A 24360-nucleotide genomic window follows, 5' to 3' on the forward strand; every position below is an offset into this window, starting at 1 on the left:
CCCTGAGGCTGCACATAGCCTCAGGGAGATGAGTGCGCTCTTTCATGCACGTGCGCCAAAGCGCTTAATCTCAAATTTGGGATTCACCCCCCCTCACCCCCCCCACCCCCCACCTCCTCCCCCCCCCCCACACACACACAGGGACACTGATCGGAAGCTCAGCTCTACACACCTGCCCTTCAACTTCACCCCCGCTAAAAGGGGAGAAAATTCAGCCTATGGAGTGTGCTTAATAAGATTGGTGAGTTGCAGCCAGAGATAGCCTCATGGTAACGTGACATTGTGGCTATAACGGAGACCTGGCTCAAAGGAGGGCAGAAGTGGGGATTAAATATTCCTGGATACAAGGTATTCGGGAAAGATGGGAAAGGGGGAGGGGTGGCAGCATTGATTAAGCAGAACATTGCAAAGCTGGATAGGAGTGTGTCACAGACAGATCAAGGACAGAATCTATCTGGCGAAAGCTAAGGAAGAAAAAGTCTTGTGATTACATTGTCTGATGTAGTCTTAAGACTGCCAACTAGTGGGGAAGATGTAGATTTTGCAAGGAGATTATAGAGAGATGTCAGAATTACAGAGTATTTATAATAGGGATCTTTATCTGAACATAGACTGGGATAGTAGGAGTTGAAAGGACAGTGAGGGGCAAGAATTCCTAGAATGTGTTCAGGAGAATTTTTGTCAGTGGTAAGTTTCTAGTCTAAAGAGAAAGGAGGAAATGCTAGATCTGGTTCTTTGGAATGCGGTGGGGCCAGTGGATCAGAAGGGGAACATTTATGGGATAGTAATCATTGGGTTTAGGTTGATTATGTAAAAGGACAGAGAACAATCCATAGTCAGAATATTTACAGGGGGAAGCCCAACTTCGGTGGGGTAAAAATGGATCTGGCCCAGATAAACTGGAGTCACAAGTTAGCAGGCGATTGATCAACAGGCTGCCTTTAAAGGAGAGAGTATTCACTCACCATCAAGGTATATTCCCAGAGAAGGGAAAGTTAGAGCAAACAAATCCCGAGCTCCTTGGATGATAAAATGGATAGAGATTAAGCTGAAAAAGAATAAGTGTGCACATGACAGATGTCAGGTTGGTAATGCAGCTGTGAACCAGGCTGAATATAGAATGTTCAGAGGGGAATTGAAAAAGCAAATGAAATAAGCAAAGGGAGAGTATGAGGCTGGCAGCTAACATAAAAGTGAATCCAAAAGCCTTCTGTAGGCATATAAATAGTAAAAGAGCGGTAAGAGGAGGATTGGAGCCATTTAGGGACAAAAAAGAGAATGAATGCGTGGAGGTAGAGGGCAGGGTTGAGATACTATATGAATAGTTTGTATCTGTCTTTAACAAAGAAGAAGTTTCTGACCAGGTCATGGTGAAAGAGGAGGTAATTCAGACATTTGGAAGCTTTAAAATTGATAATGAGGAGGTGTTGAATTGATTGTCTGTATTTAAAGTTGATCAGGCAACAGGACTAGATGAGATGCACCCAAGGATACAGAGGGGAGTTAGGGAGGAAATTGCAGACATAATGGCCATAATTATCCAGCCTACCTTAGACTCAGGGATGGTGCCAGATGACTGGAGAATTGCAAATGTTATACCATCATTCAAAAAAGAATATCAAGGTGAGCACAACTACAGGCTAAACTCGGAGGTGAGGAAACTTCCAGAAACAATAATTTGAGACAAAATGAATGGCCAATTCGCCAAACGTGGGTTAATGAAGGAAAACCAGCCCAGACCTCTTAAGCACTAAACGTGTTTAACTAACTTGCTTGAGTTAACTGATGAAGTAACAGAAAGTGTTGATGAGGTTAATGCTTTTGAAGTGGGTGTACATGGACTTCCAACAGACTTGTGAGCAAAGATTTACTTCATGGAATTTAAGGGGCAGTAGCAACATGGATACAAAATTGGCTGAGTGACAGGAAACAGAAACAGCCTGTTCTTCGGACTGGAGGAAGGTGCATAGTGGAGTTCCCCAGCGGAGGTGTTTGCTACCTGTGTGGATGAGGTGAAGAGCTGCAAGTTGGATGAGCAGATTGACCATGGCACCATGGTGAGGGATGTCATTCAAGTGGGTGAGCAGAGAGGAATGTGGTAGTGATAGGAGACAGTATCGTCAGGGGGATAGATACAGTTCTCTGCAGTTGAGAACATGAATCCAGGCGGCTGTGTTGCCTGTCTGGTGCCAGGGTTCAGGCTATCTGCTCTGGGCTGGAGAGGAAATTGCACTGGGAGGGAGAGAATCCAGTGGTTGTGATCCAATGACATAGATAAGAGGTTCTATATTTTTGTTCATACTCATTCGTGGGATGAGGGCATCGCTGGCTAATCCAGCATTTATTGCCCATCCCTAATTGTCCTTATTCTGAGGGCATTTAAGAGTCAACCACATTGCTGTGGGCCTGGAGTCACATGTAGGCCAGACCAGGTAAAGATGGCAGATTTCCTTCCCTAAAGGACATTAGTGAACTGGATGGGTTTTTACAACAATCGACAATGATTTCTTGGTCATGGTCAGAATTTAAATTCCAGATTCATTCTGAATTCAAATTTCACCATCTGCTGTGGTGGGGTTTGAATCCTAGTCCCCAGAGCATTACCCTGAGACTCTGTAATTCCAGAAAATAACATTATGCCACCCTCTCCTCCCTCCTCATGGATTATGAGCTGCTGGGGGCTAAATTAAAAGGCAGAACATCAAGATAACAATCTCTGGATTATTACCTGAGCCAGAAGCAAATTGGTGTAGGGTAATTGCAATTAGAGATATGAATACATGGCTCAAAGATTGGTGTGTGACAAATGGGTTTCAATTCATGGGATGCAGGCAGCAGGAGCCATACCATTGTGATGGTCTACACTTGAACCGTGCTGGGGCCAGTGTCCTAGTGAATCATATAACTAAGGTGGTAGAGAGAGAGCTTTAAACTGAATAGTGAGGGGAAGGGATCATATGTAAGGATATACAGTAAAGTAAATGGAAACAACAATGCAATGGAGCAGGGCAGAAATTTGGGGAATGAGTTCCAGAGTGTGGCAGGAAGGGACAGAAAATACAATCATAAGAGTGCACCAGCAGATGAAACAGAAAATGGGAAGGAAAGCAGAGTTTTAGGCCTTGCATCTGAATGTATGCAGCATTTGTATCAAAAGAGATGAATTGTTCGCACAACTAGAGATAAATATATATGACCTGATAGGCATTACAGAAACATGGTTGAAACAGGACCAAGGCTGGGGCCTGAATGGTTAAGCACATTTTATAAATCGGAATGAGAGGAAGCTAAGAAAAGGTGGTGGTGTATCCCTGTTAATTAAATAGGGCAATAGTTCAATACTGAGAGAAGAGCTTAGCTTGAAAAGGCAAGATGTAGAATCAGTTTGGGGAGAGGTAAAAAATAGTAAAGGCAAGAGGTCACTTGCGGGAGGAGTTTATAGGCCTCCTCACAGTAATGATACTGTAGGACAAAGCATACAGGAAGAAATAAATGGGGTGTGTAAGAAATATACTGCAATAACCATGGATGACTTTAATCTACACTTATATTGGGAACATCAGGTTGGCAAATGTAGCCTGGAACCAAGAGTTTTCGGGACAATTACTATGAGCAGTACATTCTAGAGGCAACCAGGGCACAGGTAAAATCTGCTCATGTGCAGTGACACAGGATTTACCTCATGGTAAAGAAGCCTCTAGGGACAGCGATCATTTGATAGAATTTCATGTTCAGTTTAAAATGGAGAAGTGTTGGTCCAGGCCTAGTGTTTTACACCCAAATAAAGGTGAGTGTAAAGGCAGAGTTGAACTTGGAAACTAAAACTTAATGCAGTAAAGTTGCTGTGCCTTTATTATACTAGAAAATTCAGCAGCCACTGATGGAGTAGGAACGTGAGTTTGGAATCCCGTCCCACCATGGGCAGAATTTTCTGTGCCCGCTGGAGTCAGATTGATCAGTGGCGTGAGCAGGCAATTGGTTTCATGACAGTGGTAAACCAGTTCATGATGGCCCGCTCAGCCCACTATCAGACATGGTTTCCAGGGAGTGTGCATAACGCCTACATTCTCAGTCGGTCACAGATCCCTGGAGTCTTCCAGGGTCCCCAGAGGCTGCAGGATTGGCTCCTCGGGGACAAGGGCTACCCACAGAGGCCGGGGCTGATGACACCCGTGTGGCTGCCTCAGACTGCAGCAGAGCAACGGTATAATGAGGCTCATGCTGCAACTCGTAACTTGCTGGAGCAGACCACCGGGATGCTGAAGATGAGGTTCCGCTGACTGGACCTGTCTGGTGGAGCCCTGCAATACAGCCCGCAGAGGGTAACACACATTGTTGTCATCTGCTGCGCCCTTTACAACCTGATCCTGCAACATGGAGAGGAGCTGGCTGAGGAGGAAATGGAGGAGCTGCACGTCTCCTCTGATGAGGAGGACGCCAATGGGGATGAGGGTGAGGGGGTCCTCGGAGGCGACAATGATGGGCTTGAAGCCCTCGCACTGACTAGATGAGGCAGGCATGGTCAGGAGGTCCTCATAGCTGCTAGATATGTGGATGATGACGACATACAGTGAGGAGACACCATAGATCCTCACATCACATCTGTTAACGTTTGACTCCTGTCTGGCTTATGGCAGTGCAAATACCCTCTGTGATAATGCTGTCATGAAGACGCAGTGGAGGCCCTAATAGTTGCTTGATTGCAGGAGGATGATGATGACATGCAGCGAGGACACTCCATAGATCTTCACATAGCCTCTGACAACGTCTGTCTCCTGTCTAGCTGAGAGGCAGGTCGTCTGTGCTCTGTGATCAGGGACATATCATAGAGACGCAGCCATGAAACTTTAGAAGCATCTGATCCTATGTCCACCTTCAGCACCTGAGCCCTTCAGGAGCACTGCGTCACTGGTCACAGGTGCTGAAGAGACGTGGGTCAGCCCCTCCTTAAAGGTGCTGAGAGCACACCGAGAGAATGAGCGAGCTCTGTGGCACCTGCCCACAACATTCTGGCAGCAATGACAGGCACTGTCGAGGTGCAGACATCAGTAATATTTCCCAGGGTAGAATTTTCCGCTCATCGTGCAGGTGCGCGCCCGATCTGAAAGTGTGTAAAATGACGCAGGATGACATCAGGCGAGCATTCCGACGTCACCGCTCACTCATGCGATATTTCAGTCGGCAGCTCACCCGCCGACAATTAACAGGCCCATTAAGGACACTAAAGGTCTAATTGAATGAAATGTTTCACTGCCCGTCCGACCTTACGGTTGGTGAGTGGGTGAAAAGGCCAAGCAGCCTTTGGATTTTTTGTGAAACCTCATCCACGGGCAGAATTAGGTTTCGATCAGTCATCAAAAAAGAATTTAAATGTTTCAACTAATTTCTAATACATCCCTGCTCATCTCACAGAGTCACATGAATAGGGACATGTTATTAAAATTTTTACAATCTTTCTTTTTATTTCAAGAATCTTCATCTCCCTGAGGCAGCTCTGAGCCTCAGGGAGCTTTTCCTTTGCTCAACCGCGCATGTGTGAACTTCTGCGCTCGCCCTCCTCTACCCCTCCCCCCACACAGGCAGTGCTGAGCGCTGTCGTGCACCTTTCACACTGGGCAGGCCTTAGTTGGTCCGCCAGCGTGAAATCACGGTTGTGGCCCATTCACGGGCAGCTGTTGGCTTTCCGACCACTTCCAGTTGCCCCCAGCGAACCCGCCCAATGAGGGCAAATTTCTGCCCCAGGGAGTGTGAGGCCGGACCATCACTTTGGTCTGAGGGCTGCACAGAGCAGAGGGAAGAGGCTCTGGACTGAAACACCTGGCTTTATCTTGTACAGAAAGGTTTCATATCTGAGTGACAAAAACACTGCTCATCAGGACAAGGGACCATAGGCAGGGAAATATTCTTGGGAATCAGGTGGGCTGGATGATCCATGGGCCACTTGGATGGATGGGCCTGGAAACTGCACCTGCTGGTCCTCCTCCCTGTCAGTGCCTAGAGGTCCCAGGCTGACCCCTTGAGGAGCAGCGGTAGCCAGGCTGAGATCGAGCTACCTGGTACCCATCTTGGGTGCACATTGTTGGAGGTTCACTGTGGCATCAGCGATGGAGTTGCGCCCACATAGCAGTGCAGGAGCAATATCCTGGACCAAGGTCTCCATGGCAGCTGCCATCCTACCAGTGTTAAGCTCAGTGCATTGGCATGTCGGCACTATCAGCTCAGGCTGAAGGCGGACGGACTCCTCCATCATGCCTTACAAACTGAGGAGTGCAGTGGACATCCCTTCCTGATGTTCCCGAGCCTGCCTTTGCAGCTCCAGCAAGTGTGACATGACCGAGTCCAGAGGCTCGTCATCTGACTCAGACTCAGCAATGTTCTGGCCTCCAGCAGTCCTCCGAGTTTCAGAAACCCGTGGATGTGCAATGGGTTTGTGAGTGCCTGAGTTGAAAATGTTGAGTGACCTTTCTATTTTTATTCGTTCATTGGGATGTAGGTGTTCCTGGCTAGGCCGGCATTTATTGCCCATCCCTAATTGCCCTTATTCAGAGGGCATTTTTAAGATTCAACCACATTTCTCTGGGGGTGGAGTCACATGTAGGCCAGACCAGCTGAAGACAGCAGATTTCCTTCCCTAACGGGCATTACTGAACCAGATGGGATCTTATGACAATCGACAATGGTTTCATGGCCATCACCAGACTTACAATTCCAGATATTAATTAAATTCAAATTTGAAATTCCACCATCTGCTGCAGTAGGATTTGAACCGGGTCCCCAGAGCGTTACCCTCTGGATTACCAGCCCAGTGACAATACCACTACACCACCCCATCCCCTAATTACCCTGGTAGAAAGGAGGAGGTATTTCATCCTCTTGCAGCACTGGGTGGCTGTCCTCTATTGAAGGGCGTTGGCACTGCCAACTGCTGCCACCTCCTCCCAAGCCGGGTTAGTGCTGTTGATGCCCTTCCTGTGGCCAGAGTGGGGGAGAGGACATCCCGGGAGCCCCCGCAGCATCCAAATGGTTCCCGAGGGGCGCGTCACTGAACCTGTGGGCTGCAGTCTTTTCCGTTTCAGAGCCATGTCTTAGGTGCAGCAGTCGTGGTCTGGAAGCACTGAGATGTGTGCCTGCAGCTGGACTTTAAATGTGGTGCCCGGCGTGATGCAGCGGGGGGGGTAATGGTGGGAGGGCGAATGACAGCCCACCCGCTATGGAAATAGCGCGTTTCCCGGGAGTACATAAATAAGGTGGTGGGCTTGGAATGATACGGAGTGAAAACCCATCATCGTTTTACCTGCCTGCTTCCGCACTGAGTGTGAATCTGGGATGATTCCGCCCCAAATGTGGGAAACCTTCCGATTCTGGGAGCAGAAAATCTGCAAATATCAAAGGACTAGCCCAAGTGGCACTTCTACCCACTGGGAACAACTGAACAAGGAAGCCTCTGGGATTGACAATGGTGGGATTTTTCAGTCAGTGTCTCAGTCTACGCACTAAGTGTGAAACAAAACAGATCAAAGATCAAAAGGTTGTTTTCTATTCTTTTGTTATTTTGAGGGAACATTGGACGTACCTGCAGCATTAGAGAAATGTGAATAATTGAAAAGTCTCTCCAGGCCGGTCTCTATTGCACGATTCATATGCATTCCACGAACCACTGTTTCAACACCTTGGGGATGTAGGAATTTTTTCTCTTCATAATTCTAAGACAAAAAGAGGTGAATGTATTACCATATGACACAACTGAACTCCCTCTGTAAAGCTTCAGTGTTGAGAGGACATGCTAATTTCTCAGGTGCAGTGGCAGCATTCATGTCCTGGATGGACTGGGATTTTAAGAGAGTTAGGAGGTTTGATGGAATTCTTGGCATTCACACTTCCTGGTTCATTTTCCTTTCTTGTTCACTCTTTCAACTTTAGTGTTGTCCTGCACAATTGGCCTTGCTCCTCCTCTTGGGTTTTTAATTAAAAAAATAGGGAGTGTTATTGGAAGCCTTTTACACTGAGTCATGTCCCTCTGAGTGTTCTCAAGGCCAGGGAGAGACGTCATGAGCCCTAATGCTCCACCTGTCTCCGTTCCCCTTAATCCCAACACCACCTACACCCCATACACTTCCCCCCCACCACACCATTCCCCCCTCAATGATGCATGATCATTTATCCCCATTCAACATTCACCAATTAATTCACCAAATAATCACAGAAAGGTCCCAGTAAAATGGTAACTCACATTGTTGGCATCTGGTTGCAAATATCTTCTGATATTTATGCAGCATGGGTCATTAATATTAAGAGCTACAATGATACAATGCAGTGTTAATTTGTGTGTACCCGAAAGGTGATCCCGCCATGACCATTAAACAGACCAGAGTTTACAAATTTTACTGTAACAGCATCGTGCAATATATCCCATTAGTTATTTAAAACACTGCAAACGATAACACTGATTTTGTTCACTGCCTTGGCCCTCATTATAACATTCTGCATGTTCTAACTTTTGGAAGTGGTGACAGTAAATTAATATTTGTGGAAAGATTCTAAAGTTGCAACTCAGATTAACTGCACAAGATCTTTTTCATTCTATGGAAGCTGTAGAAGACTTTATTCTGCCTTAGGTGCATGACATCATTCAATATAATTATTTTACACAAGGGGTCATACGGTCATAGAATCAAAGAGGCCTACAGCACAGAAAAAGGCCCTTCAGCCCATCTTGTCTGTGCTGGTCAAACAAGTACATAAGTATTCTAATCTCATTTTCCAGCACTAGGCCCATAGCCTTGTATGCCACGGCATCGCAGGTGCACACCCAAATACCTCTTAAATATTATGATGGTTTCTGCCTCGACCACCTTTTCAGGCAGTAAATTACAGATTCCCACCACCCTATGGGTGAAAGAATTCTTCCTCACATTCTCTCTAAACATCCTGCCCCTTACCTTAATAGATCCTACTTTACCAGTAAACTCACAGGCTGGAAATATCAAATACCTCCTGATCAACAAAGTGGAATGATTGAACAACATGGTCTTCACTGTTAGTGAGAAGCATTGGAGCCCTAATGTGTCTCTGTGCAATGCAACATTTAAAAGGCCAAAGGACAAAGTCTGAATGGTTCACATTTGTATTTGTATTTTCTTGTTCAGCAAGTCTGAACACTCTTCTGATTGCTGCTTCTTACTATGATATATGTTTGATATCTAGTATGCAATACAACTTAATCATGATATTACAATGTCTCAAGAAACTCATGAAAGCACCAAGACAGAGTGAGGTAAAAGGTAAGTAGATAAAAAGACAAGAATGAAGTCAATGGAAAGGACTTTTGAGAATCATGTAGGGTGTAAAACAGGTTACAGATTCACTATGAGCCCATTATGCTCTTGTGTCCTTGTAATTTCACCCCACAAAGCCTGCTCACATTAAAATTCAATTGGCAAACAAATAAACAGAAGTCCAGCAATGATTCAACTCCCTGATGGCAAGATAATTATGGATGATAAAAGCCATCTAGACCAGCTTTTTGGATCCTTTCAGAATGACACACAAACATACTAGTAGGAGCAGGAGTGAGCCATTTGGCCCATTGAGCTTGCTCTGCCTTTTAATAACATTCCCTAAATTATAACAATGATTACAACACAAAAGCACTTAATTGGCTAGAAGGTGATTTGAGACATTGTGAAAGGTGCTGTATAAATACATGTTTAACATTCTTTTATTACACCTGCATTCAGTAGACAGAGTGACTGCAGCAATGGTGATATTGCAGGACCAATGCTGATTCTCTTAGGATAATTAATCACAGGGCAATCAACTAGTGTTAGCAAAGTTGCTACAAAGAAAACACTACATTTACAAAACAACTTAACTCTGTAACAATATAACCTTTCCATCTGACTTCACTGGCACCAACTCATGGTTTACTTTAAATGGCATTGGTCCCTTGTATACTAATGCCTCTATCCTAGGGTTTGTCAATCAGTCATCTACCCGCAGCTCAGAAAAAATGTAGATTGAATTGTTGCTCTGAATTTTTCAGAGTAGAATGATACATGGTACAAACATTCAGTACAGCCATCACTCAAGAACTGGATTGATTCCCCTGCCCCCAGAAGCTGTTGTACAAGTTGTGTTGAGCACTGAATTTATAGCCTATCCACAGGTTCAATGTGATGTTGCATTTTATTTGCACTAAATAAATGTGCAAATAGTATTTTTTTAAATTCTAATTGCTTTTGAGATGTGTGAAAAACAGGGAAATTAAGTGGAAAAGTGTAATTAATAAAGAAGAATCTCCAAAAGGAAAAAAAAGTGACAGCAATTTTCAGTGTGACCGAGCACTGGAGTGTGACCTCAACAGAGTCCCGAGAGTTTGGTGAGGTGAGAGAAAATTACATCTCTTTCTAAATGTCTAATGATGTTTATATTTAGCATTTAACATTTAACTGCCAATACTGTTTAAATTCTAAATCTCATCCAGGGGCCCAAGCAGGGACAGAGTAGCTAACCACTGGGGCACAGCTGGAGATAGCTTGATATGTTTTTTCTGTACCTGGGCGCAGCTAGTGCTGATATTTTCAGAGCACATGAATTCAAACATTTCAGTGCAATTTAACACTGGACTATGATCTCAACACACTGCTGGGAGTTCAGTGAGAAAGGGAGGAAGGTGCTATTCTGCTTTTTCTCACTTTTTCATCTGTAGGAACTGGTTCATGCTCTACAACAAGGGAAGGATCGATAGAAAAGCTGCAGCAGACATTTAAGGGGATATTTTAGAATACTCAGAATAAGTATATTCCTACCATCAAGAAAAATTCTCAAGGGAGGACCAATTGTCCGTGGTTAACTAAAGAAGTTAAGGAAAGCATAAAACTGAAGAAAAAATCCTATAACGGTACAAATTTGAGTGGCAGTCAGGTGATTGGTCAGAATACAAAGAATGTCAGCGAATGACTAAAAGGCTAATCAGGGGAAAGAAATTAAAGTATGAGAGAAAGCGAGCAAGAAATGTAAAAATGGATAGCAAGAGTTTCAAGAGTAAAGCAAAGGAAGGGGTTATCAACAGTGCTATCAAGAGGCACTTGCTTAGCAATCATCTGCTCACTGATGCCCAGTTTGTGTTCCACCAGGGGCACTCAGCTCCTGACCTCATTACAGCCTTGGTTCAAACATGGACAAACGAGCTGAACTCCCGAGGTGAGGTGAGAGTGACTGCCCTTGACACCAATGCAGCATTGACTGGGTGTGGCTCCAGCAAAACTTGAGTCAATGGGATTCAGGAGAAAACTCTCCACTGGTTGGAGTCATACCTGGCACAAAGGAAGATGATTGTGGTTGTTGGAGGTCAGTCATCTCAGCTCCAGGGCATCAGTGCAGGAGTTCCTCAGGGAAGTGTCCTCAGCCCAACGATCTTTAGCTACTTCATCAATGACCTTCCTTCCAGCATAAGGTCAGAAGTGGGGATGTTGCTGCTGATTGCACAATGTTCAGCACCAGTGGCAAATCCCCAGATACTGAAGCCGTCCATGTCCAAAAGCAGCAAGACCTGGAAAATATCCAAGCTTGGGCTGACAAGTGGCAAGTAACATTTGCGCTACACAAGTGTCAGGCAATGACAATCTCCAACAAGAGAGAATCCAACCATTGCCGCTGCTGTTCAATGGCATTACCATCACTGAATCCCCCACGACTATCAACACCCTGGGGGTTACCAATGGCCAGAAATTGATCTGGGTGAGCCATATAAATACTGTGGCTACAAGAGCAGGTCAGAGACAAGGAATCCTGCGATGAGTAGCTCACCTCCTGATTCTCCAAAGCCTGTCCACTACCTGCAAGGCATAAGAGAGGAGTCTGATTGAATACTCCCCACTTGCCTGGATGAGTGCAGCGCCACAACACTCAAGAAGCCTGACACCTTTCAGCTTGGTTGATTGGGACCACATCCACAAACATTCACTCCCTGAAACACTGACGCATAATAGCAGCAGTGTGTACCACCTATAAGATGCATTGCATTAATTCACCAAGGCTCCTTCGACAGCACCTTCCAAGCCCATGACCACTACAATCTGGAAGGACAAGGGAAACTGATAGATGGGAATACCCCCACCTGGAAGTTCCCCTCCAAGTCACTCACCATCCTGACTTGGAAATATATCACTGTTTCTTCACTGTCGCTGGGTCAAAATCCTGGATCTCCCTTCCTAACAGCACTGTGGGTGTATCTACACCACATGGACTACAGTAGTTCATCACCTTCTCAAGGGCAATTAGGGATAGGCAAAAAATTATGGCCCAGCCAGTGAAACCCATATCCCATGAATGAACAAAAAATAAACTGCCACCCAAAAGCTTTTGCAGAAAATAAAAACGCGAAGTGTAGGTGGTAAAATATTAGGATTGAAAGAGGATTGGCTGGCTGACAGAAAACAGAGAGTATGCATAAATGGGTCTGTTTCTGATGGCAGGATGTGAGGAGTGGGCTTCTGAAAATCTCTGTGCTGGGGCTTCAGCTTTTTATAATTTATCAATGGCCTCAATGAGGGGAGTGAAGGCACGGTAGTTAAATTTACAGGTGATAGGTAGGAAAGTATGTTGTAAAGAGGGCACAAGGAGTTTGCAGAGATATATATAGATTGAGAGATTGGACAAAAATCTGGCAGATGGAATGTAATGTAGGAAAATATGAAATTGTTTACATTTTGGCAGGAAGAATAAAAAAGCAGTGTTACTTAACTGGAAGATAGCTGCAGAATTCCGAGGTGCCAAGAGATCGAGCTGTTCGAGTGCAGGAGTCACAAACAGTGCGCTAATAAAGCAAGTAATTAAGAAGGCTAATGGAATGTTATCCTCTAATCCGAGAGAGTTTAAACATAAAAGTAATGATGTTTTGCTTCAGCTATACAGGGCATTGGTGAGACCACATCTTGAATACTGCTGCAGTTTGGGTTGTTTTCATTGGAGCAGAGAAGACTGAGGGGCGACATGATCAAGATGTACAAGATTATGAGGGGCATGGACAGGGTGGATAGGGAGCAGCTGTTCTCCTTCATTGAAGGGTCAGTCACAAGTGGGTAAAAGTTCAAGGTGTGGGGCAGGAGGTTTAGGGGGGATGTGTGTAAAAACTTTTTTACCCAGGAGGTGGTGACGGTCTGGAATGCGCTGCCTGGGAGGGTGGTGGAGGCAGGTTACCTCACATCGTTTAAAAAGTACCTGGATGAACACTTGGTGTGTCATAACATTCAAGGCTATGGGCCAAGTGCTGGTAAATGGGATTAGGTAGGTAGGTCAGGTGTTTGTCACATGTTGGTGCAGACTCGATGGGCCAAAGGGCCTGTTCTGCACTGTGATTCTATGATTCTGTGATTTGGTCTCCTTATTTAAGGAAGGATGTAAATGCATTGGAGGCGGTTCAGAGGAGATTTACTAGATTAATGCCTGGAATGAGCAAATTGTATTACGAGGAAAGGTTGGACAGACTGTGCTTGTTTCCAATGGACTTTAGAAGAGTGAGGGGTGATTTGATTGAAGTATATAAGATCCTGAACAGACTTGACAAGGTGGACATGGAAAGGATGTTTCCTCTTGTGGATGAGAGCAGAGCTAGGGGGCACTGTTTTAAAATGAAGGGTCACCCTTTTAGGACAGAGATGAAGAGATTGTGTTTCTCTCAGAGGGTTGTGCGACTTTGGAACTCTCTGCTTCAGAAGATGGTGGAGGAGGGGTCATTGAATATTTTTAAGGCAGAGGTAGATAGATTGCTGTTAGGCAAGGGAATCAAAGTTATCAGTGGTAGATGGGAATGTGGAAATCAAAACACAAGCAGATCAGCCATGGTCTTACTGAAAGATGGAGCAGGTTTGAGGGGCCGAATGGACTACTTCTGCTCCTACTTTGTATCATTGCATCTTCATATCCTGAGAGAATTCATTTCTAGAAGCACTCCAGTCATAGGGTTGTTTTCTGTAAAGATCCTTTTTATAAAATCACTTTATGCTCTTTCTCTGGGATTTCAATTATTTTTTTTTGCCAAAGCTACAACGAATGATCAGGAACAGTCCTCCCCAGGGACATGTTAGTCCCACAGTGTGTCCACATTCTGCTGGATTTTAAACACAATGGTGCAGGGTGGTATGAATCTAGGATGGAGCAGGGATTTGTAAAACCTTCCTTTAACCCAAGCTTGTCCAACCTTTTCACTCCGGGGGCCACAATTGCATATTTTTCACACTCAAGAGGCCCACGAGCAAATTTCAGAAAGATAAGGTTTGGCATAACAATAAACTGAATTTCATTGAAAATTTTCAGAAAAGAAACATTTGCTGAGCGGATTAGTGATAGCGACCACAACATGGTACAATTTAAACTCGTTATGGACAAAGAAATAGACAAGTTGCAAAAAAATGTTTTGGATTGGGGGAGAGCGGATTTTAGTAAAATAAGGCAGGATCTGGCCAAGGTGGGCTGGGAACAGCTACTTGTGGGGAAATCTACAGAAGAGCAGTGGGGAGCGTAAAGAAAGGAAATGGGGAGGTTACAGGCTCAACATGTTCCCTTTAGGGTGATCGGAATGAGTAACAAGCCCAGAGAACCATGGATGACCAGAGATATTCAGGATATGATGAGAAGGAAAAGAGAGGCTTTTAGCAGGGACAAGGGGAGTAAAAGAGCGGAGTCATTAGTGGAGTACAGAAAGTGAAGGGTGGAGCTTAAGAAAGCAATTAGGAGAGCAAAGAGGGGGTATGAGAAAGCTCTGGCTGGTAAAATTAGGGAAAATCTCAAGATATTCTACAAGTATATCAAAGGGAAAAGGATAACCAGAGAAAGAGTAGGGCCCATAAGGGGTGAATGTGGTAATCTATGGGTGGAGCCAGAGGATATAGCTAGAGTGTTGAACAAATACTTCACACCCATCATCACCCAAGAGAATGAGGATGAAAGTATGGAATTCGGGGAGAGAGACTGCAAGGTTCTTGAGGAAATTGATATAGGGAGTGACAAGGTATTGGAGGTGTTGGCAGGCTTAAAAGTGGACAAAGCTCCAGGTCCAGATGATTTGTGTCCCAGACGGCTGAGGGAGGCAAGGGAGGAGATCGCAGGGGCTCTGACCCAAATTTTTAATTCCTCTCTGGCCTCGGGGGAGGTGCCAGAGGACTGGAGAACAGCTAATGTGGTTCCACTATTTAAGAATTGTTGTAGAGATAAGCCAGGGACCTACAGATCAGTGAGTCAGTGGTAGGGAAACGTCCAGTGGTGTCTAGAACGTTACCTCTCTGGTATGCTTCTGTGAGGATGACTTTGTCAGGCTGTTGCTTGACCGGTCTGTAAGACAGCTCTCTCAATTTTGGCACGAGCCCCCAGATGTTAGTTAGGAGGACTTTGCAGAGTCGACAGGGCTGCGATTCCCGTTTTCGTTTGTAGTGCCTAGGTCGATGCCAAATAAGGATTGAATTCCCAGACTTTGCAAGAGCAACAGGTGAGTCAATGTCCTTTTTTATACCACTCATTTCAATGAGGTCCAAGACTCTCAAGCCTCTGGTACACCAACACAGCGTGTCATTCGAATTGTTTCTACTTTAGGACATCATGAAAAGTTAGAACGCTATTGAAATGCTGGTTTCAATTGAAAAGGGAATTTTTAGAAATGTACAGTATTAATTTTTAGTACTAAACCTTAAAAGTGACCTCTCAACCCACACCACCCTCCCTCACCCCAACCTCAACTTCACTTTCCCACCCAGCCCCCATCTGTGATGTTCCTAGAATCCAGAAATCTCTCTCAATGACTGAGAATCAATAACCCTCTGGGGTAGAGAATTCCAAAGATTCACAAGCCTTTGAGTGAGGAAATTTCACCTCCTCTCAGTCCTAAATGATTAGCCCCTTATCCAGAGTCTGTTCCCCGTGTTCTAGGTTCCCAATCAGGGGAAACAACCTCCCTGTGTTTGCCCTGCCAAGCCCCTTCACAATCTTGTATGTCTCAATGAAATCACCTCTCACTCTTCTAAACTCCAGAAAGCATGCCCCAATTTATAATTCCTCTCATCACAGGACAGCCCTCCTCATCTCAGAAATCACCCCCGTGAATCTTCATACATCATCTTTAAAGTGTGTACTTCCTTCTTTAGATAAGGAGATCAAAACTGTACCCAGTACTCCAGGTGTGGTCTTCATAAAACCTTGTACAAATGGAGCAAGACTTAATTATTCTCGAACTTCAAACCCTTTCAGTAAGGGGCAACTTACTATTTGCCTTTCTAATCACTTGTTATACCCAAATACAAACTTCCTGAGTTTCTTGGATTAAGACACCAAATGCTTCTAAATACCAAAATGGAAATGTTCTTTATACCAATTAAAAAATTAGAGTTAAAGAGTCATCGAGGCCCATCGAGTCTGCACCAGTCAAACAGTTACCTAACAATTCGAATCCCATTTTCCAGCACCAGGCCCATAGCCGTGTATGTCATGGCATTTCAAGTGCACACCCAAATACTTCTTAAATGTTATGAGGGTTTCTGCCTCTCCCAACCTTTCAGACGTTGAGTTTGCAGATTCAGACCACCCTCTGGACAAAAGTATTCTTCCTCACATCCTCCCTAAACATCCTGCCCCTTACCTTAAATCTATGCCCCCTATTTATTGAACCCTCTACCAAGGGGACAAGTTCCTTTCTGTCTACCCTATTCTATGCTCCTCAAAATGTTATGCAACTTAATCTTGTCCCCCCTCAATCTCCTCTGCTCCAAGGAAAATAACCCCTGCCTATCCAATCTCTCCTCATAAGTAAAACTATCCAGCCCAGGTAACATCTTGGTAAATCTCTTCTGCACTCTCTCTAGTGCAATCAGATCCTTCCTATAATGTGGATACCAGAACTGCATGCAATACTCTAGCTATGGTCTAACTAGCGTTTTATACAGTTCCAGCATAATCTCCCTGCTCTTTTATTCTATACCACGGCTCATAATGGCAAGTATCCCATATGCCTTCTTAACCAACTTATCCACCTGCTGCGCTACCTTTAGGGACTGGTGGACATGCACAGCAAGGTCCCTCTGATCCTTTGTACTTCGCAGGGCCCTACCATTCACTGTTTATTTCCGTGCCTTGTTTGTCCTGTCCAAGTGCATCACCTCACACTTACCTGAATAAAATCCATTTGCCACTGATCAGCCCATCTGACACTCCCGCCTATATCGTCCTGTATTCTAAGGCAATCCTCCTCACTATTTACCACCCCACCATTCTGATGACCCTCTGATTTTCTTCTAATCAAAGTGAATAGCCTCACACTTGCTCACAAAATATTCCATTTGCCAACTTGTTGCCCAGTCACCTAACCGGTATATATCTCTTGGCAGCAGAACAGACAGCACAACCTTCAGAACACCCAGTCATAGCTGCAGAGAATCGTATTGATCCACTGAACTGAATCCTAGGATGTAAACCATCAAGTACAGTGAATTGGTCAGCCTTTAGTCCCATTAGTTTCTCTAGAGCTTATTTTCTTCTGTAACAATTACTTTAAATTCCACACTCTCTTTCACCCTTTGGTTCCCCATTATTTTATGTGGTAAGCCATGGGTTGACCAGTATTCCTGGAGAATTTATTGTTTCTCAATGGAATGTGTTTTCGCTGAGAATTTGGAGTTATTTCTTTAAATGTTTACCACGGTTTATCAAAACCCCATAGTTCTGTCTGTCCATTATCCAATCCCCTATTCATGTTAATGGCTCACAACATCCGGGGAGAGATAATCACCTTCGGATGCCACTCCGCTCCTTTTCACTCACCCAGGTGTAGCGGAGGGTCAGGATGTCGGGAAGGGTAGGAAGCAGTGAGAGGAGGTGGACGGTATTCATGGGGGGATGGGAGTTCAGGTGATAATTAACAGGACTGGTAGGAGAGTTGGGTCAGTGTGGGTTAGTTGTAGGGTCATCAAGGTAGGAAAGGGGTGTGGTGGTTGGGGGATAGTCAGGGGTGGGATGTATTCAGAGTGTTTTGTGATAGTCATGGATTGAAGGAGGGGAGGGGAGTCCAGTGTTCAAAGGAGGGGGGGATGTGGGGGTTAGTCAGGGATTTGTGGCGTAATCAGCGAGTGGGAGGGTGAGAGGTTAATGGAGGGGGGGTGGTGGTGAGTGTTCAGAGTGCTGGAAGGTCTTTCTGTCCTCTTTCTGTCTATTATCCAATCCTCCATTTGTGCTAGTGGCTCACAACTTCCTTAGGCTGGAGGGGGGCTGGGGCGGGGGTGGGTCCTGTCATTGGGGCGGTGGGGGTAGTCAGGGTGTGGGGGTTAGTTTGTGGATTTGTGGGGTAATCAGGGGGTGTGAGGGCCAGGGGGTAGTTGGAGGGGATGGGGATCAGTCGAGGTGGAGGGAGGTATTTGTGATGTGGGAGGAGGGTCTGGGGTTTGAGTGGTGGGGGAATCAGGGGGGAGCTAGAGTAGTGGGGCGGGGGTATAAGTCAGTGCGTCATGGGCAAACCATGGGGTGGGAGGACCAGGGGGTTGTTGGGGGGTAGTGGGGAGGTGATGGGACAGGGGGTGGTTGTCGGTGGTCATGGTATGAGGGAGGATCTGGGGATTGGGTGGAAGAGTTGGGGTACAGTCAGGGCATGGGAGTAGTCAGGATGGTGGGCTAGTTTGGGGTATGGGATAGTTGGAGGTGAGCGGCTTGGATGGTAATTGGGGTATAAACAGGTGTGGGGGTAATCGGAAGTGGGGGAATGGTAATTGGAGAGGTGGGGGTAGTCGGGAAATAGTTGGGGGTGGGATGGTTAATCTGGGGGTGGTAATTTGAGGGGTGGAGTAGTCAGGAAATGTTTGTGGGTGGGGTGGTTAGACCAGGGGTGACAGTTGGAGGGGTGAGTTAGTCAGCGTTGGGAGGTTTAGTCAGTGGGTGGGGTGTTAGTTGTGGTTGGTGGGTAGTTTGGGGTTGGTGATAGGGGTAGTTGGGCAGTGGGGGGGTGGTTGGTTTTAGGGGGGATGTGTTTCAGTGGGGAGTTGGAGGGTCAGTACCACAGCAGGTTGAAGTGGGTTTAATCTGTCTAACTTTTCCCAGGTAACTATTTTGCTAAGAGAGTCAGAACCATCTAAATTCACTGACTAAAGTCGGAGTATCGGATAGTTCCCAGTGCAGCATAATTGCCCATCACGAGCTGAAATATTCCCGGACATATCCCATGCAGTCCTTGCGTGGGGACTTCCGGGATGTCCCCAGCTCATCTTCAGGGGAACCTACTGGGTAAAACTCCCCAGAGATCAGAAGTTCTGGGCCAATTTATATTACCCTAGCAAGGATGGAGTGTAATTCTCACAGCCAAACCTGCTTTAAGGGCACTGCTGTATTGATGTGACTTTCCAGGTATCTGTGGTGTGGGCATATCGCCGAAAGCAAGACTTGGCTTCTTACAGATGGAACATAGTGAACTTCAGTCTGTTATAAATTTCCGAAATTGGATTAGATTCAGTGAATACAGGAGTAACAGGAATGTGTCCCGACTCTACAGTCCTTCGCATTGTCCCTCTAACCTCTCTACCACCACGCAAACCCCTCTCTTGACCCTCTGCTGGAGACAGAAACCCTGATATTCTCACTACACAAGCTGGCAGTGGAGACCAATCAGCCGACAGCAGCTCATGTATAAAATGTTACTGAGACCCATGGACCAATTTCAGTCCAGTCTCATGTTTCAGGGTTGGGGGATGCGCTGTCGATTCACTGCAGGTTATTTACCCCAAAAATGGACATTGTATAATTTCCCCTAGTACAAACATGACAGAACACAGTAAACTCTGAAAGATACTTACCTTGGCCACAATGACTTCTACAGGCTCAATGCAGTCATTTTCATAACAGAAGTTGTCCACCTCGTCCTGTGCAGCAAGTTGCTGCCAGAAGAGGACAGACACAGTTAGGAAGAGTCTCAGCATCCTGGTGTCTGCTCAGATCACTGGTGAACGCACTGAATGACTCTCAGCACCTTCAGGTGGATCTGCAGATTGAGCAGAGAGCTCAGGTCTTTTTATACTGTTTTATGAAGATGATTTTGAATAAAGTTAAGCTGCAGGTAGCAACATCATGTGATGAAGAAACACACTAGCTGATTCATTATGGAAATGTTACTTGAAGTTCGAAACCATTAACTCTCTGAGTGCCGGTTCCTGGGAAGTCTGAACACTCAGGAAGCTATTTTACAATTGATTCCCATTCATACACTCAGGATTGTCAACCCTCCCTGTTTGGTTGTCGCCTGGAATGGAAAATTGTTCTGCCGGTCGCTGGTGTTAGTGACCCAGGAGAAAACAATTTCACATTCGGGTTTCATGTCTGCACAGTTTCATTTCTTGGGTTTCCTGCACCAGCTGAAAGTGGGAACCCATTGGCCATGCTGCACTCCAACCGTGGGACAGACCACCATTTCCTCACTGAGTAGGTGAAGCTGGTGTTGGTCTCACAGCCCAATGACTTGAGCATTTCACACTGTTCCTGTTTGTTTCTTCCCCTCCTCTCTTGAGGTAACTGAGACTGGCTGAGGTTCATAACCCTTGGTAACAACTCCCACTGAAGTCCAGTTCCTGACACTGCCTTGGGTTCGCTGATGATTGCACGATGTTCAGCAACATTCGCTGCTCCTCAGATACTGAAGCTGTCCATGTCCAAATGCAGCCAGCCCTGGCTAATGTCCAGGCTTGAGCTGACAAGTGGCAAGTAATATTTGCGCCACACAAGTGCCAGGCAATGACCATCTCCAACAAGAGAGAATCTAACCATCACCCCTAGACATTTAATGGCATTATCATCACTGAATCCCCCACTATCAACATCCTGACCAGAAAATAAACTGGACCAGCCATATAAATACTATGGCTGCAAGAGCAGGTCAGAGTCGTGGAATCCTGCCACATGTTACTCACCTCCTGATTCCCCGAAGCCTGTGCACCATCTTCATGGCAAAAGACAGGAGTGGGATGGAATACTCCCCACTTGCCTGGATGAGTGCAGATCCCACAACATTCAAGAAGCTTGACATTGTCCAGGATAAAGCAGCCCGCTTAACTGGCACCACATCCACAAACATTCACTCCCTCCAACACCGACGCACATTAGCAGCAGTGTGTATCATCTACAAGATGCAGTGCAGGAATTCACCAAGGCTCTTAAGACAGCACCTTCCAAACCCATGACCACTACTATATAAATGGACAAGGGCAGCAGATAGATGGGAATAGCACCACCTGGAAGTTCCCCTCCAAGTCCTTCACCATCCTGACTTGGAAATATATTGTCGTTCCTTCACAGTTGCCAGGTCAAAATCCTGGAACACCCTTCCTAATAGCACTGCAGGTGTTCCTGCACCACACAGACTGCATTGGTTCAGGTAGGAAGCTCACTGCCACCTTCTCAATCGCAACTAGGCATCGGCAATAAATGCTGGCACAGCCAGCGAAGCCCAATTCCCTTAATGAATAATTAAATAAAGCTTTCTTGGCACAGCCTCTCACTGGGATACTTTATCCCTGGCACTGCCTCTCACTGTGTTCTTTTTCCTGGGCACTGCCTCTCACTCGGTTTCTCTTTCCCTTGCACTGTCTCTCACAGTGTTACTTTATCACTGGCACAGCCTCTCACTGGGTTTCTGTTTGCTGGGCACTGCCTCTCACTGGGTTCTGTTTCCTGGGCACTGCCTCTCACTCGGTTTCTGTTTGCTGGGCACTGCCTCTCACTGGGTTTCTGTTTGCTGGGCACTGCCTCTCACAGTGTTACTTTATCACTGGCACAGCCTCTCACTGGGTTTCTGTTTGCTGTGCACTGCCTCTCACTGGGGTGCAATCCCCCTGGCTCCGACTGACTGGGGTAAAAGGGAACCTGCAATGGGGGGCACAGTGTAAAAATAAGGAGAATCCTAGGCATGTGCATCTTTTTAATGTTTTGAAGGCTGGGGAAAGAGGACAGGGATAGACAGTACAACCCCTCAAGACTGACCATCCATTCAGGCCAAAAGTCTATCTGAGTGTCACTCCAGGATCCACTCAAAACTCTTTTCCACCTCCGGTTTAGGCATCCCTTCACCTTCCCCAATTCCAATCATTTCTAGATATTTTCCCTGACCATTATCCCAATGCCAGGGATCATTCTCTCCAGCCTCAAATGGTGGCCTTTTTAATGGTTCTACTAGTTTTAGCTGCTGGCAAGATAAGCCAATTCCCTTCAACTTATTGCTCGCTTAAAGTCCCAAGTAAAGGAGATTCTAAGCATTAAAGGAACATAATCTTAGACTGTGTCCTCAAATACAAGCCCTGTCCCCCAGGAGTATCAAAGCCCACAAAATTATCTTAGGATGGGGCATAAATTGAGGCATTTCTTAGTAGACCAAGTCCCTTGAAAGACAACCAATATCAGCTCTTAGAAATCTTAAGTAAGACTCCTGGAGTAGTGTATTTATGTGGATTGCCAAGATAATAAATATTTTAGATTACACGTTGCACATGCTTCAAAAAAATACACGGTTTATTGAAGCCCATTATGCTTTATAGCTTATACATGAAGTTATAAATGATAATTAAAGCTCAACATAACATGCCAATAATAGTCGAAAATACATGAAATTTATGAATCCAACTTGCCTGCAAATATTGTTGGATAACTCAAACAAACAGTAACAATTAAGAAAGATATTTACTCATGAATTCAATTTGGCGATATTGAATTTTGATAAATCTCTGTCTCAACCCAGGGTAATTCTCAAAAGGGAACACTGACCCTTTATGTTCCAAAGGTGACTGACTGACCTAATCCTCATGGTGTGAACTTTTAAATACAGTGGGTGGAATCGTCTGTGCCTGCTGGCGTCGGGCGTTTTCGGTGCTGTGAGCGGACAATATGGCAAGAAGACCAAAAATTGGTTCCAGGGAGTTGTGAAACCAGTTTGTGATTGTCCTCTCAGTCCATCGATGGTGGGCTGCATTTCCATCCATTGGACATGGGGAACCTCAATGTCCTACACCTACATATCATTGTAAGGTTCACCTGTCAGATCATTCCTCCAATGGCCGGATCGTCTACCCACACTGATGTGTTTCACAACAACATATAAAAGGTGTGCACTTGACAGGCTGCACTTTGAGGCAAACTTGGAGGCGAGTGCACAGTAACACTCACCAAGGATGCCCGTTTGACTTCAAGGTCCAGATGTGTTTTTCAGGGGACTTGGGTCAATGGCTGCCCTGCAGTTGAAGGTAGCGCACAAGCCCATGTGGGGTGATGGGTGGGGGAGTGGGTGAGGGAAGCCGTCACACATTAGGGACACCTTGTATAAAGTGACCCTTAATCTGCAGCTGAGACAGTTCAGGAGCAGCCACATTGATATGATTGGAGTTGGGCCTCGAGCTTATCTGCCCACTCAAGCAACATTAAAGTGATACCAAGTGATCCAGAGTTTATTACCACTCGGGCACAGACTGTAAACTAATGAGCGCTTTAGTGGATTGCAGAACTGTTGGATGAATGGGCACATTGTACAATCTCCTTGCTAAAGCTGGCCATGGAGCAGTCACTGGTGGAGGCGCTCACAGCCCTTTGCATTGTCATCATCCCGGTTTGGACCAGTCTCCCCCATGGTTCAAGCTAACAGTGAAGCCTTGCAGCACAGGTTAGGAGAATGCCTGCGCCTGAGCTGAGAGCACAGCATGCAGTCCAATGGGCAAAGCTGCTGCCAATCGGCCGGGTGGAGTGGGGCAGTGGAAGGTGGGGTTTCGGGCAGCCATGCAGCGCAATAATCTCTGGCCATCCAAGTGGTGGCCAGCTCCCTCCGGGATGTGTGAAGGGGAAATCAAACTTAACCAAGAAAGATTCTTAGTACACCCATGCTGACCCAAACCTCTCTCCCTTTCATCTTGAAGGAGAAGTACATCAGGATCATGGAGCCTGGTGAACTAGCTGTATGTCTCATGGCTTACAGAGAGCAAAGACAATGGAGAAGAGAGTGACTGAGGCACTGGCTGTGCAGAGGGAGGAGTAGCACCCTCAGGAAGAAGGGGTGACTGGGACTCCCGCTCACTCCACTGAAGGGCCACAGTGAGCCATCGCTGGTCAGCACCGAGCTAGACCTAGGGACTATACGAGAGTCAGGATACAAGAGTGATTGGATTTGTCCAGGTCTCAGGTTTCCCACAGGTGCAGGGTGCCATCGACTGCACTCATGTGGCACTGAGATCTCCGTCGCTACACACGGTCCACTATGTGAACCATAAGGGATTCCATTCGCTGAATGTGCAGCTGATGTGCAACCACCACAAACACATCCTGCAGGTCCGTGCACCATTTCCAGGGAGTGTTCACAACTCCTAG

The 24360-nt window shown here is 45.8% G+C and overlaps 1 protein-coding gene across 2 annotated transcripts in view; it reads right to left on the reverse strand.

The window, feature by feature from the left end:
* Window positions 1-20004, reverse strand: part of LOC121278171 (heme-binding protein 2-like) — a 37372-nt gene extending 17368 nt beyond the window's left edge. For both annotated transcript variants that reach the window (XM_041188321.1, XM_041188320.1), the window contains exons 1-2: window positions 19821-20004; window positions 7574-7703 (exon numbers count right to left, since the gene is read on the reverse strand). In XM_041188321.1, the coding sequence (XP_041044255.1) occupies window positions 7574-7703; window positions 19821-19943 (253 nt within the window). In that variant the 5' untranslated portion in view covers window positions 19944-20004. The remainder of the gene's footprint in view (window positions 1-7573; window positions 7704-19820) is intronic.
* Between the last annotated feature and the right edge of the window lie 4356 nt (window positions 20005-24360).

This window comes from Carcharodon carcharias, chromosome 5, assembly GCF_017639515.1.
Source record: "Carcharodon carcharias isolate sCarCar2 chromosome 5, sCarCar2.pri, whole genome shotgun sequence".
NCBI lineage: Eukaryota > Metazoa > Chordata > Chondrichthyes > Lamniformes > Lamnidae > Carcharodon > Carcharodon carcharias.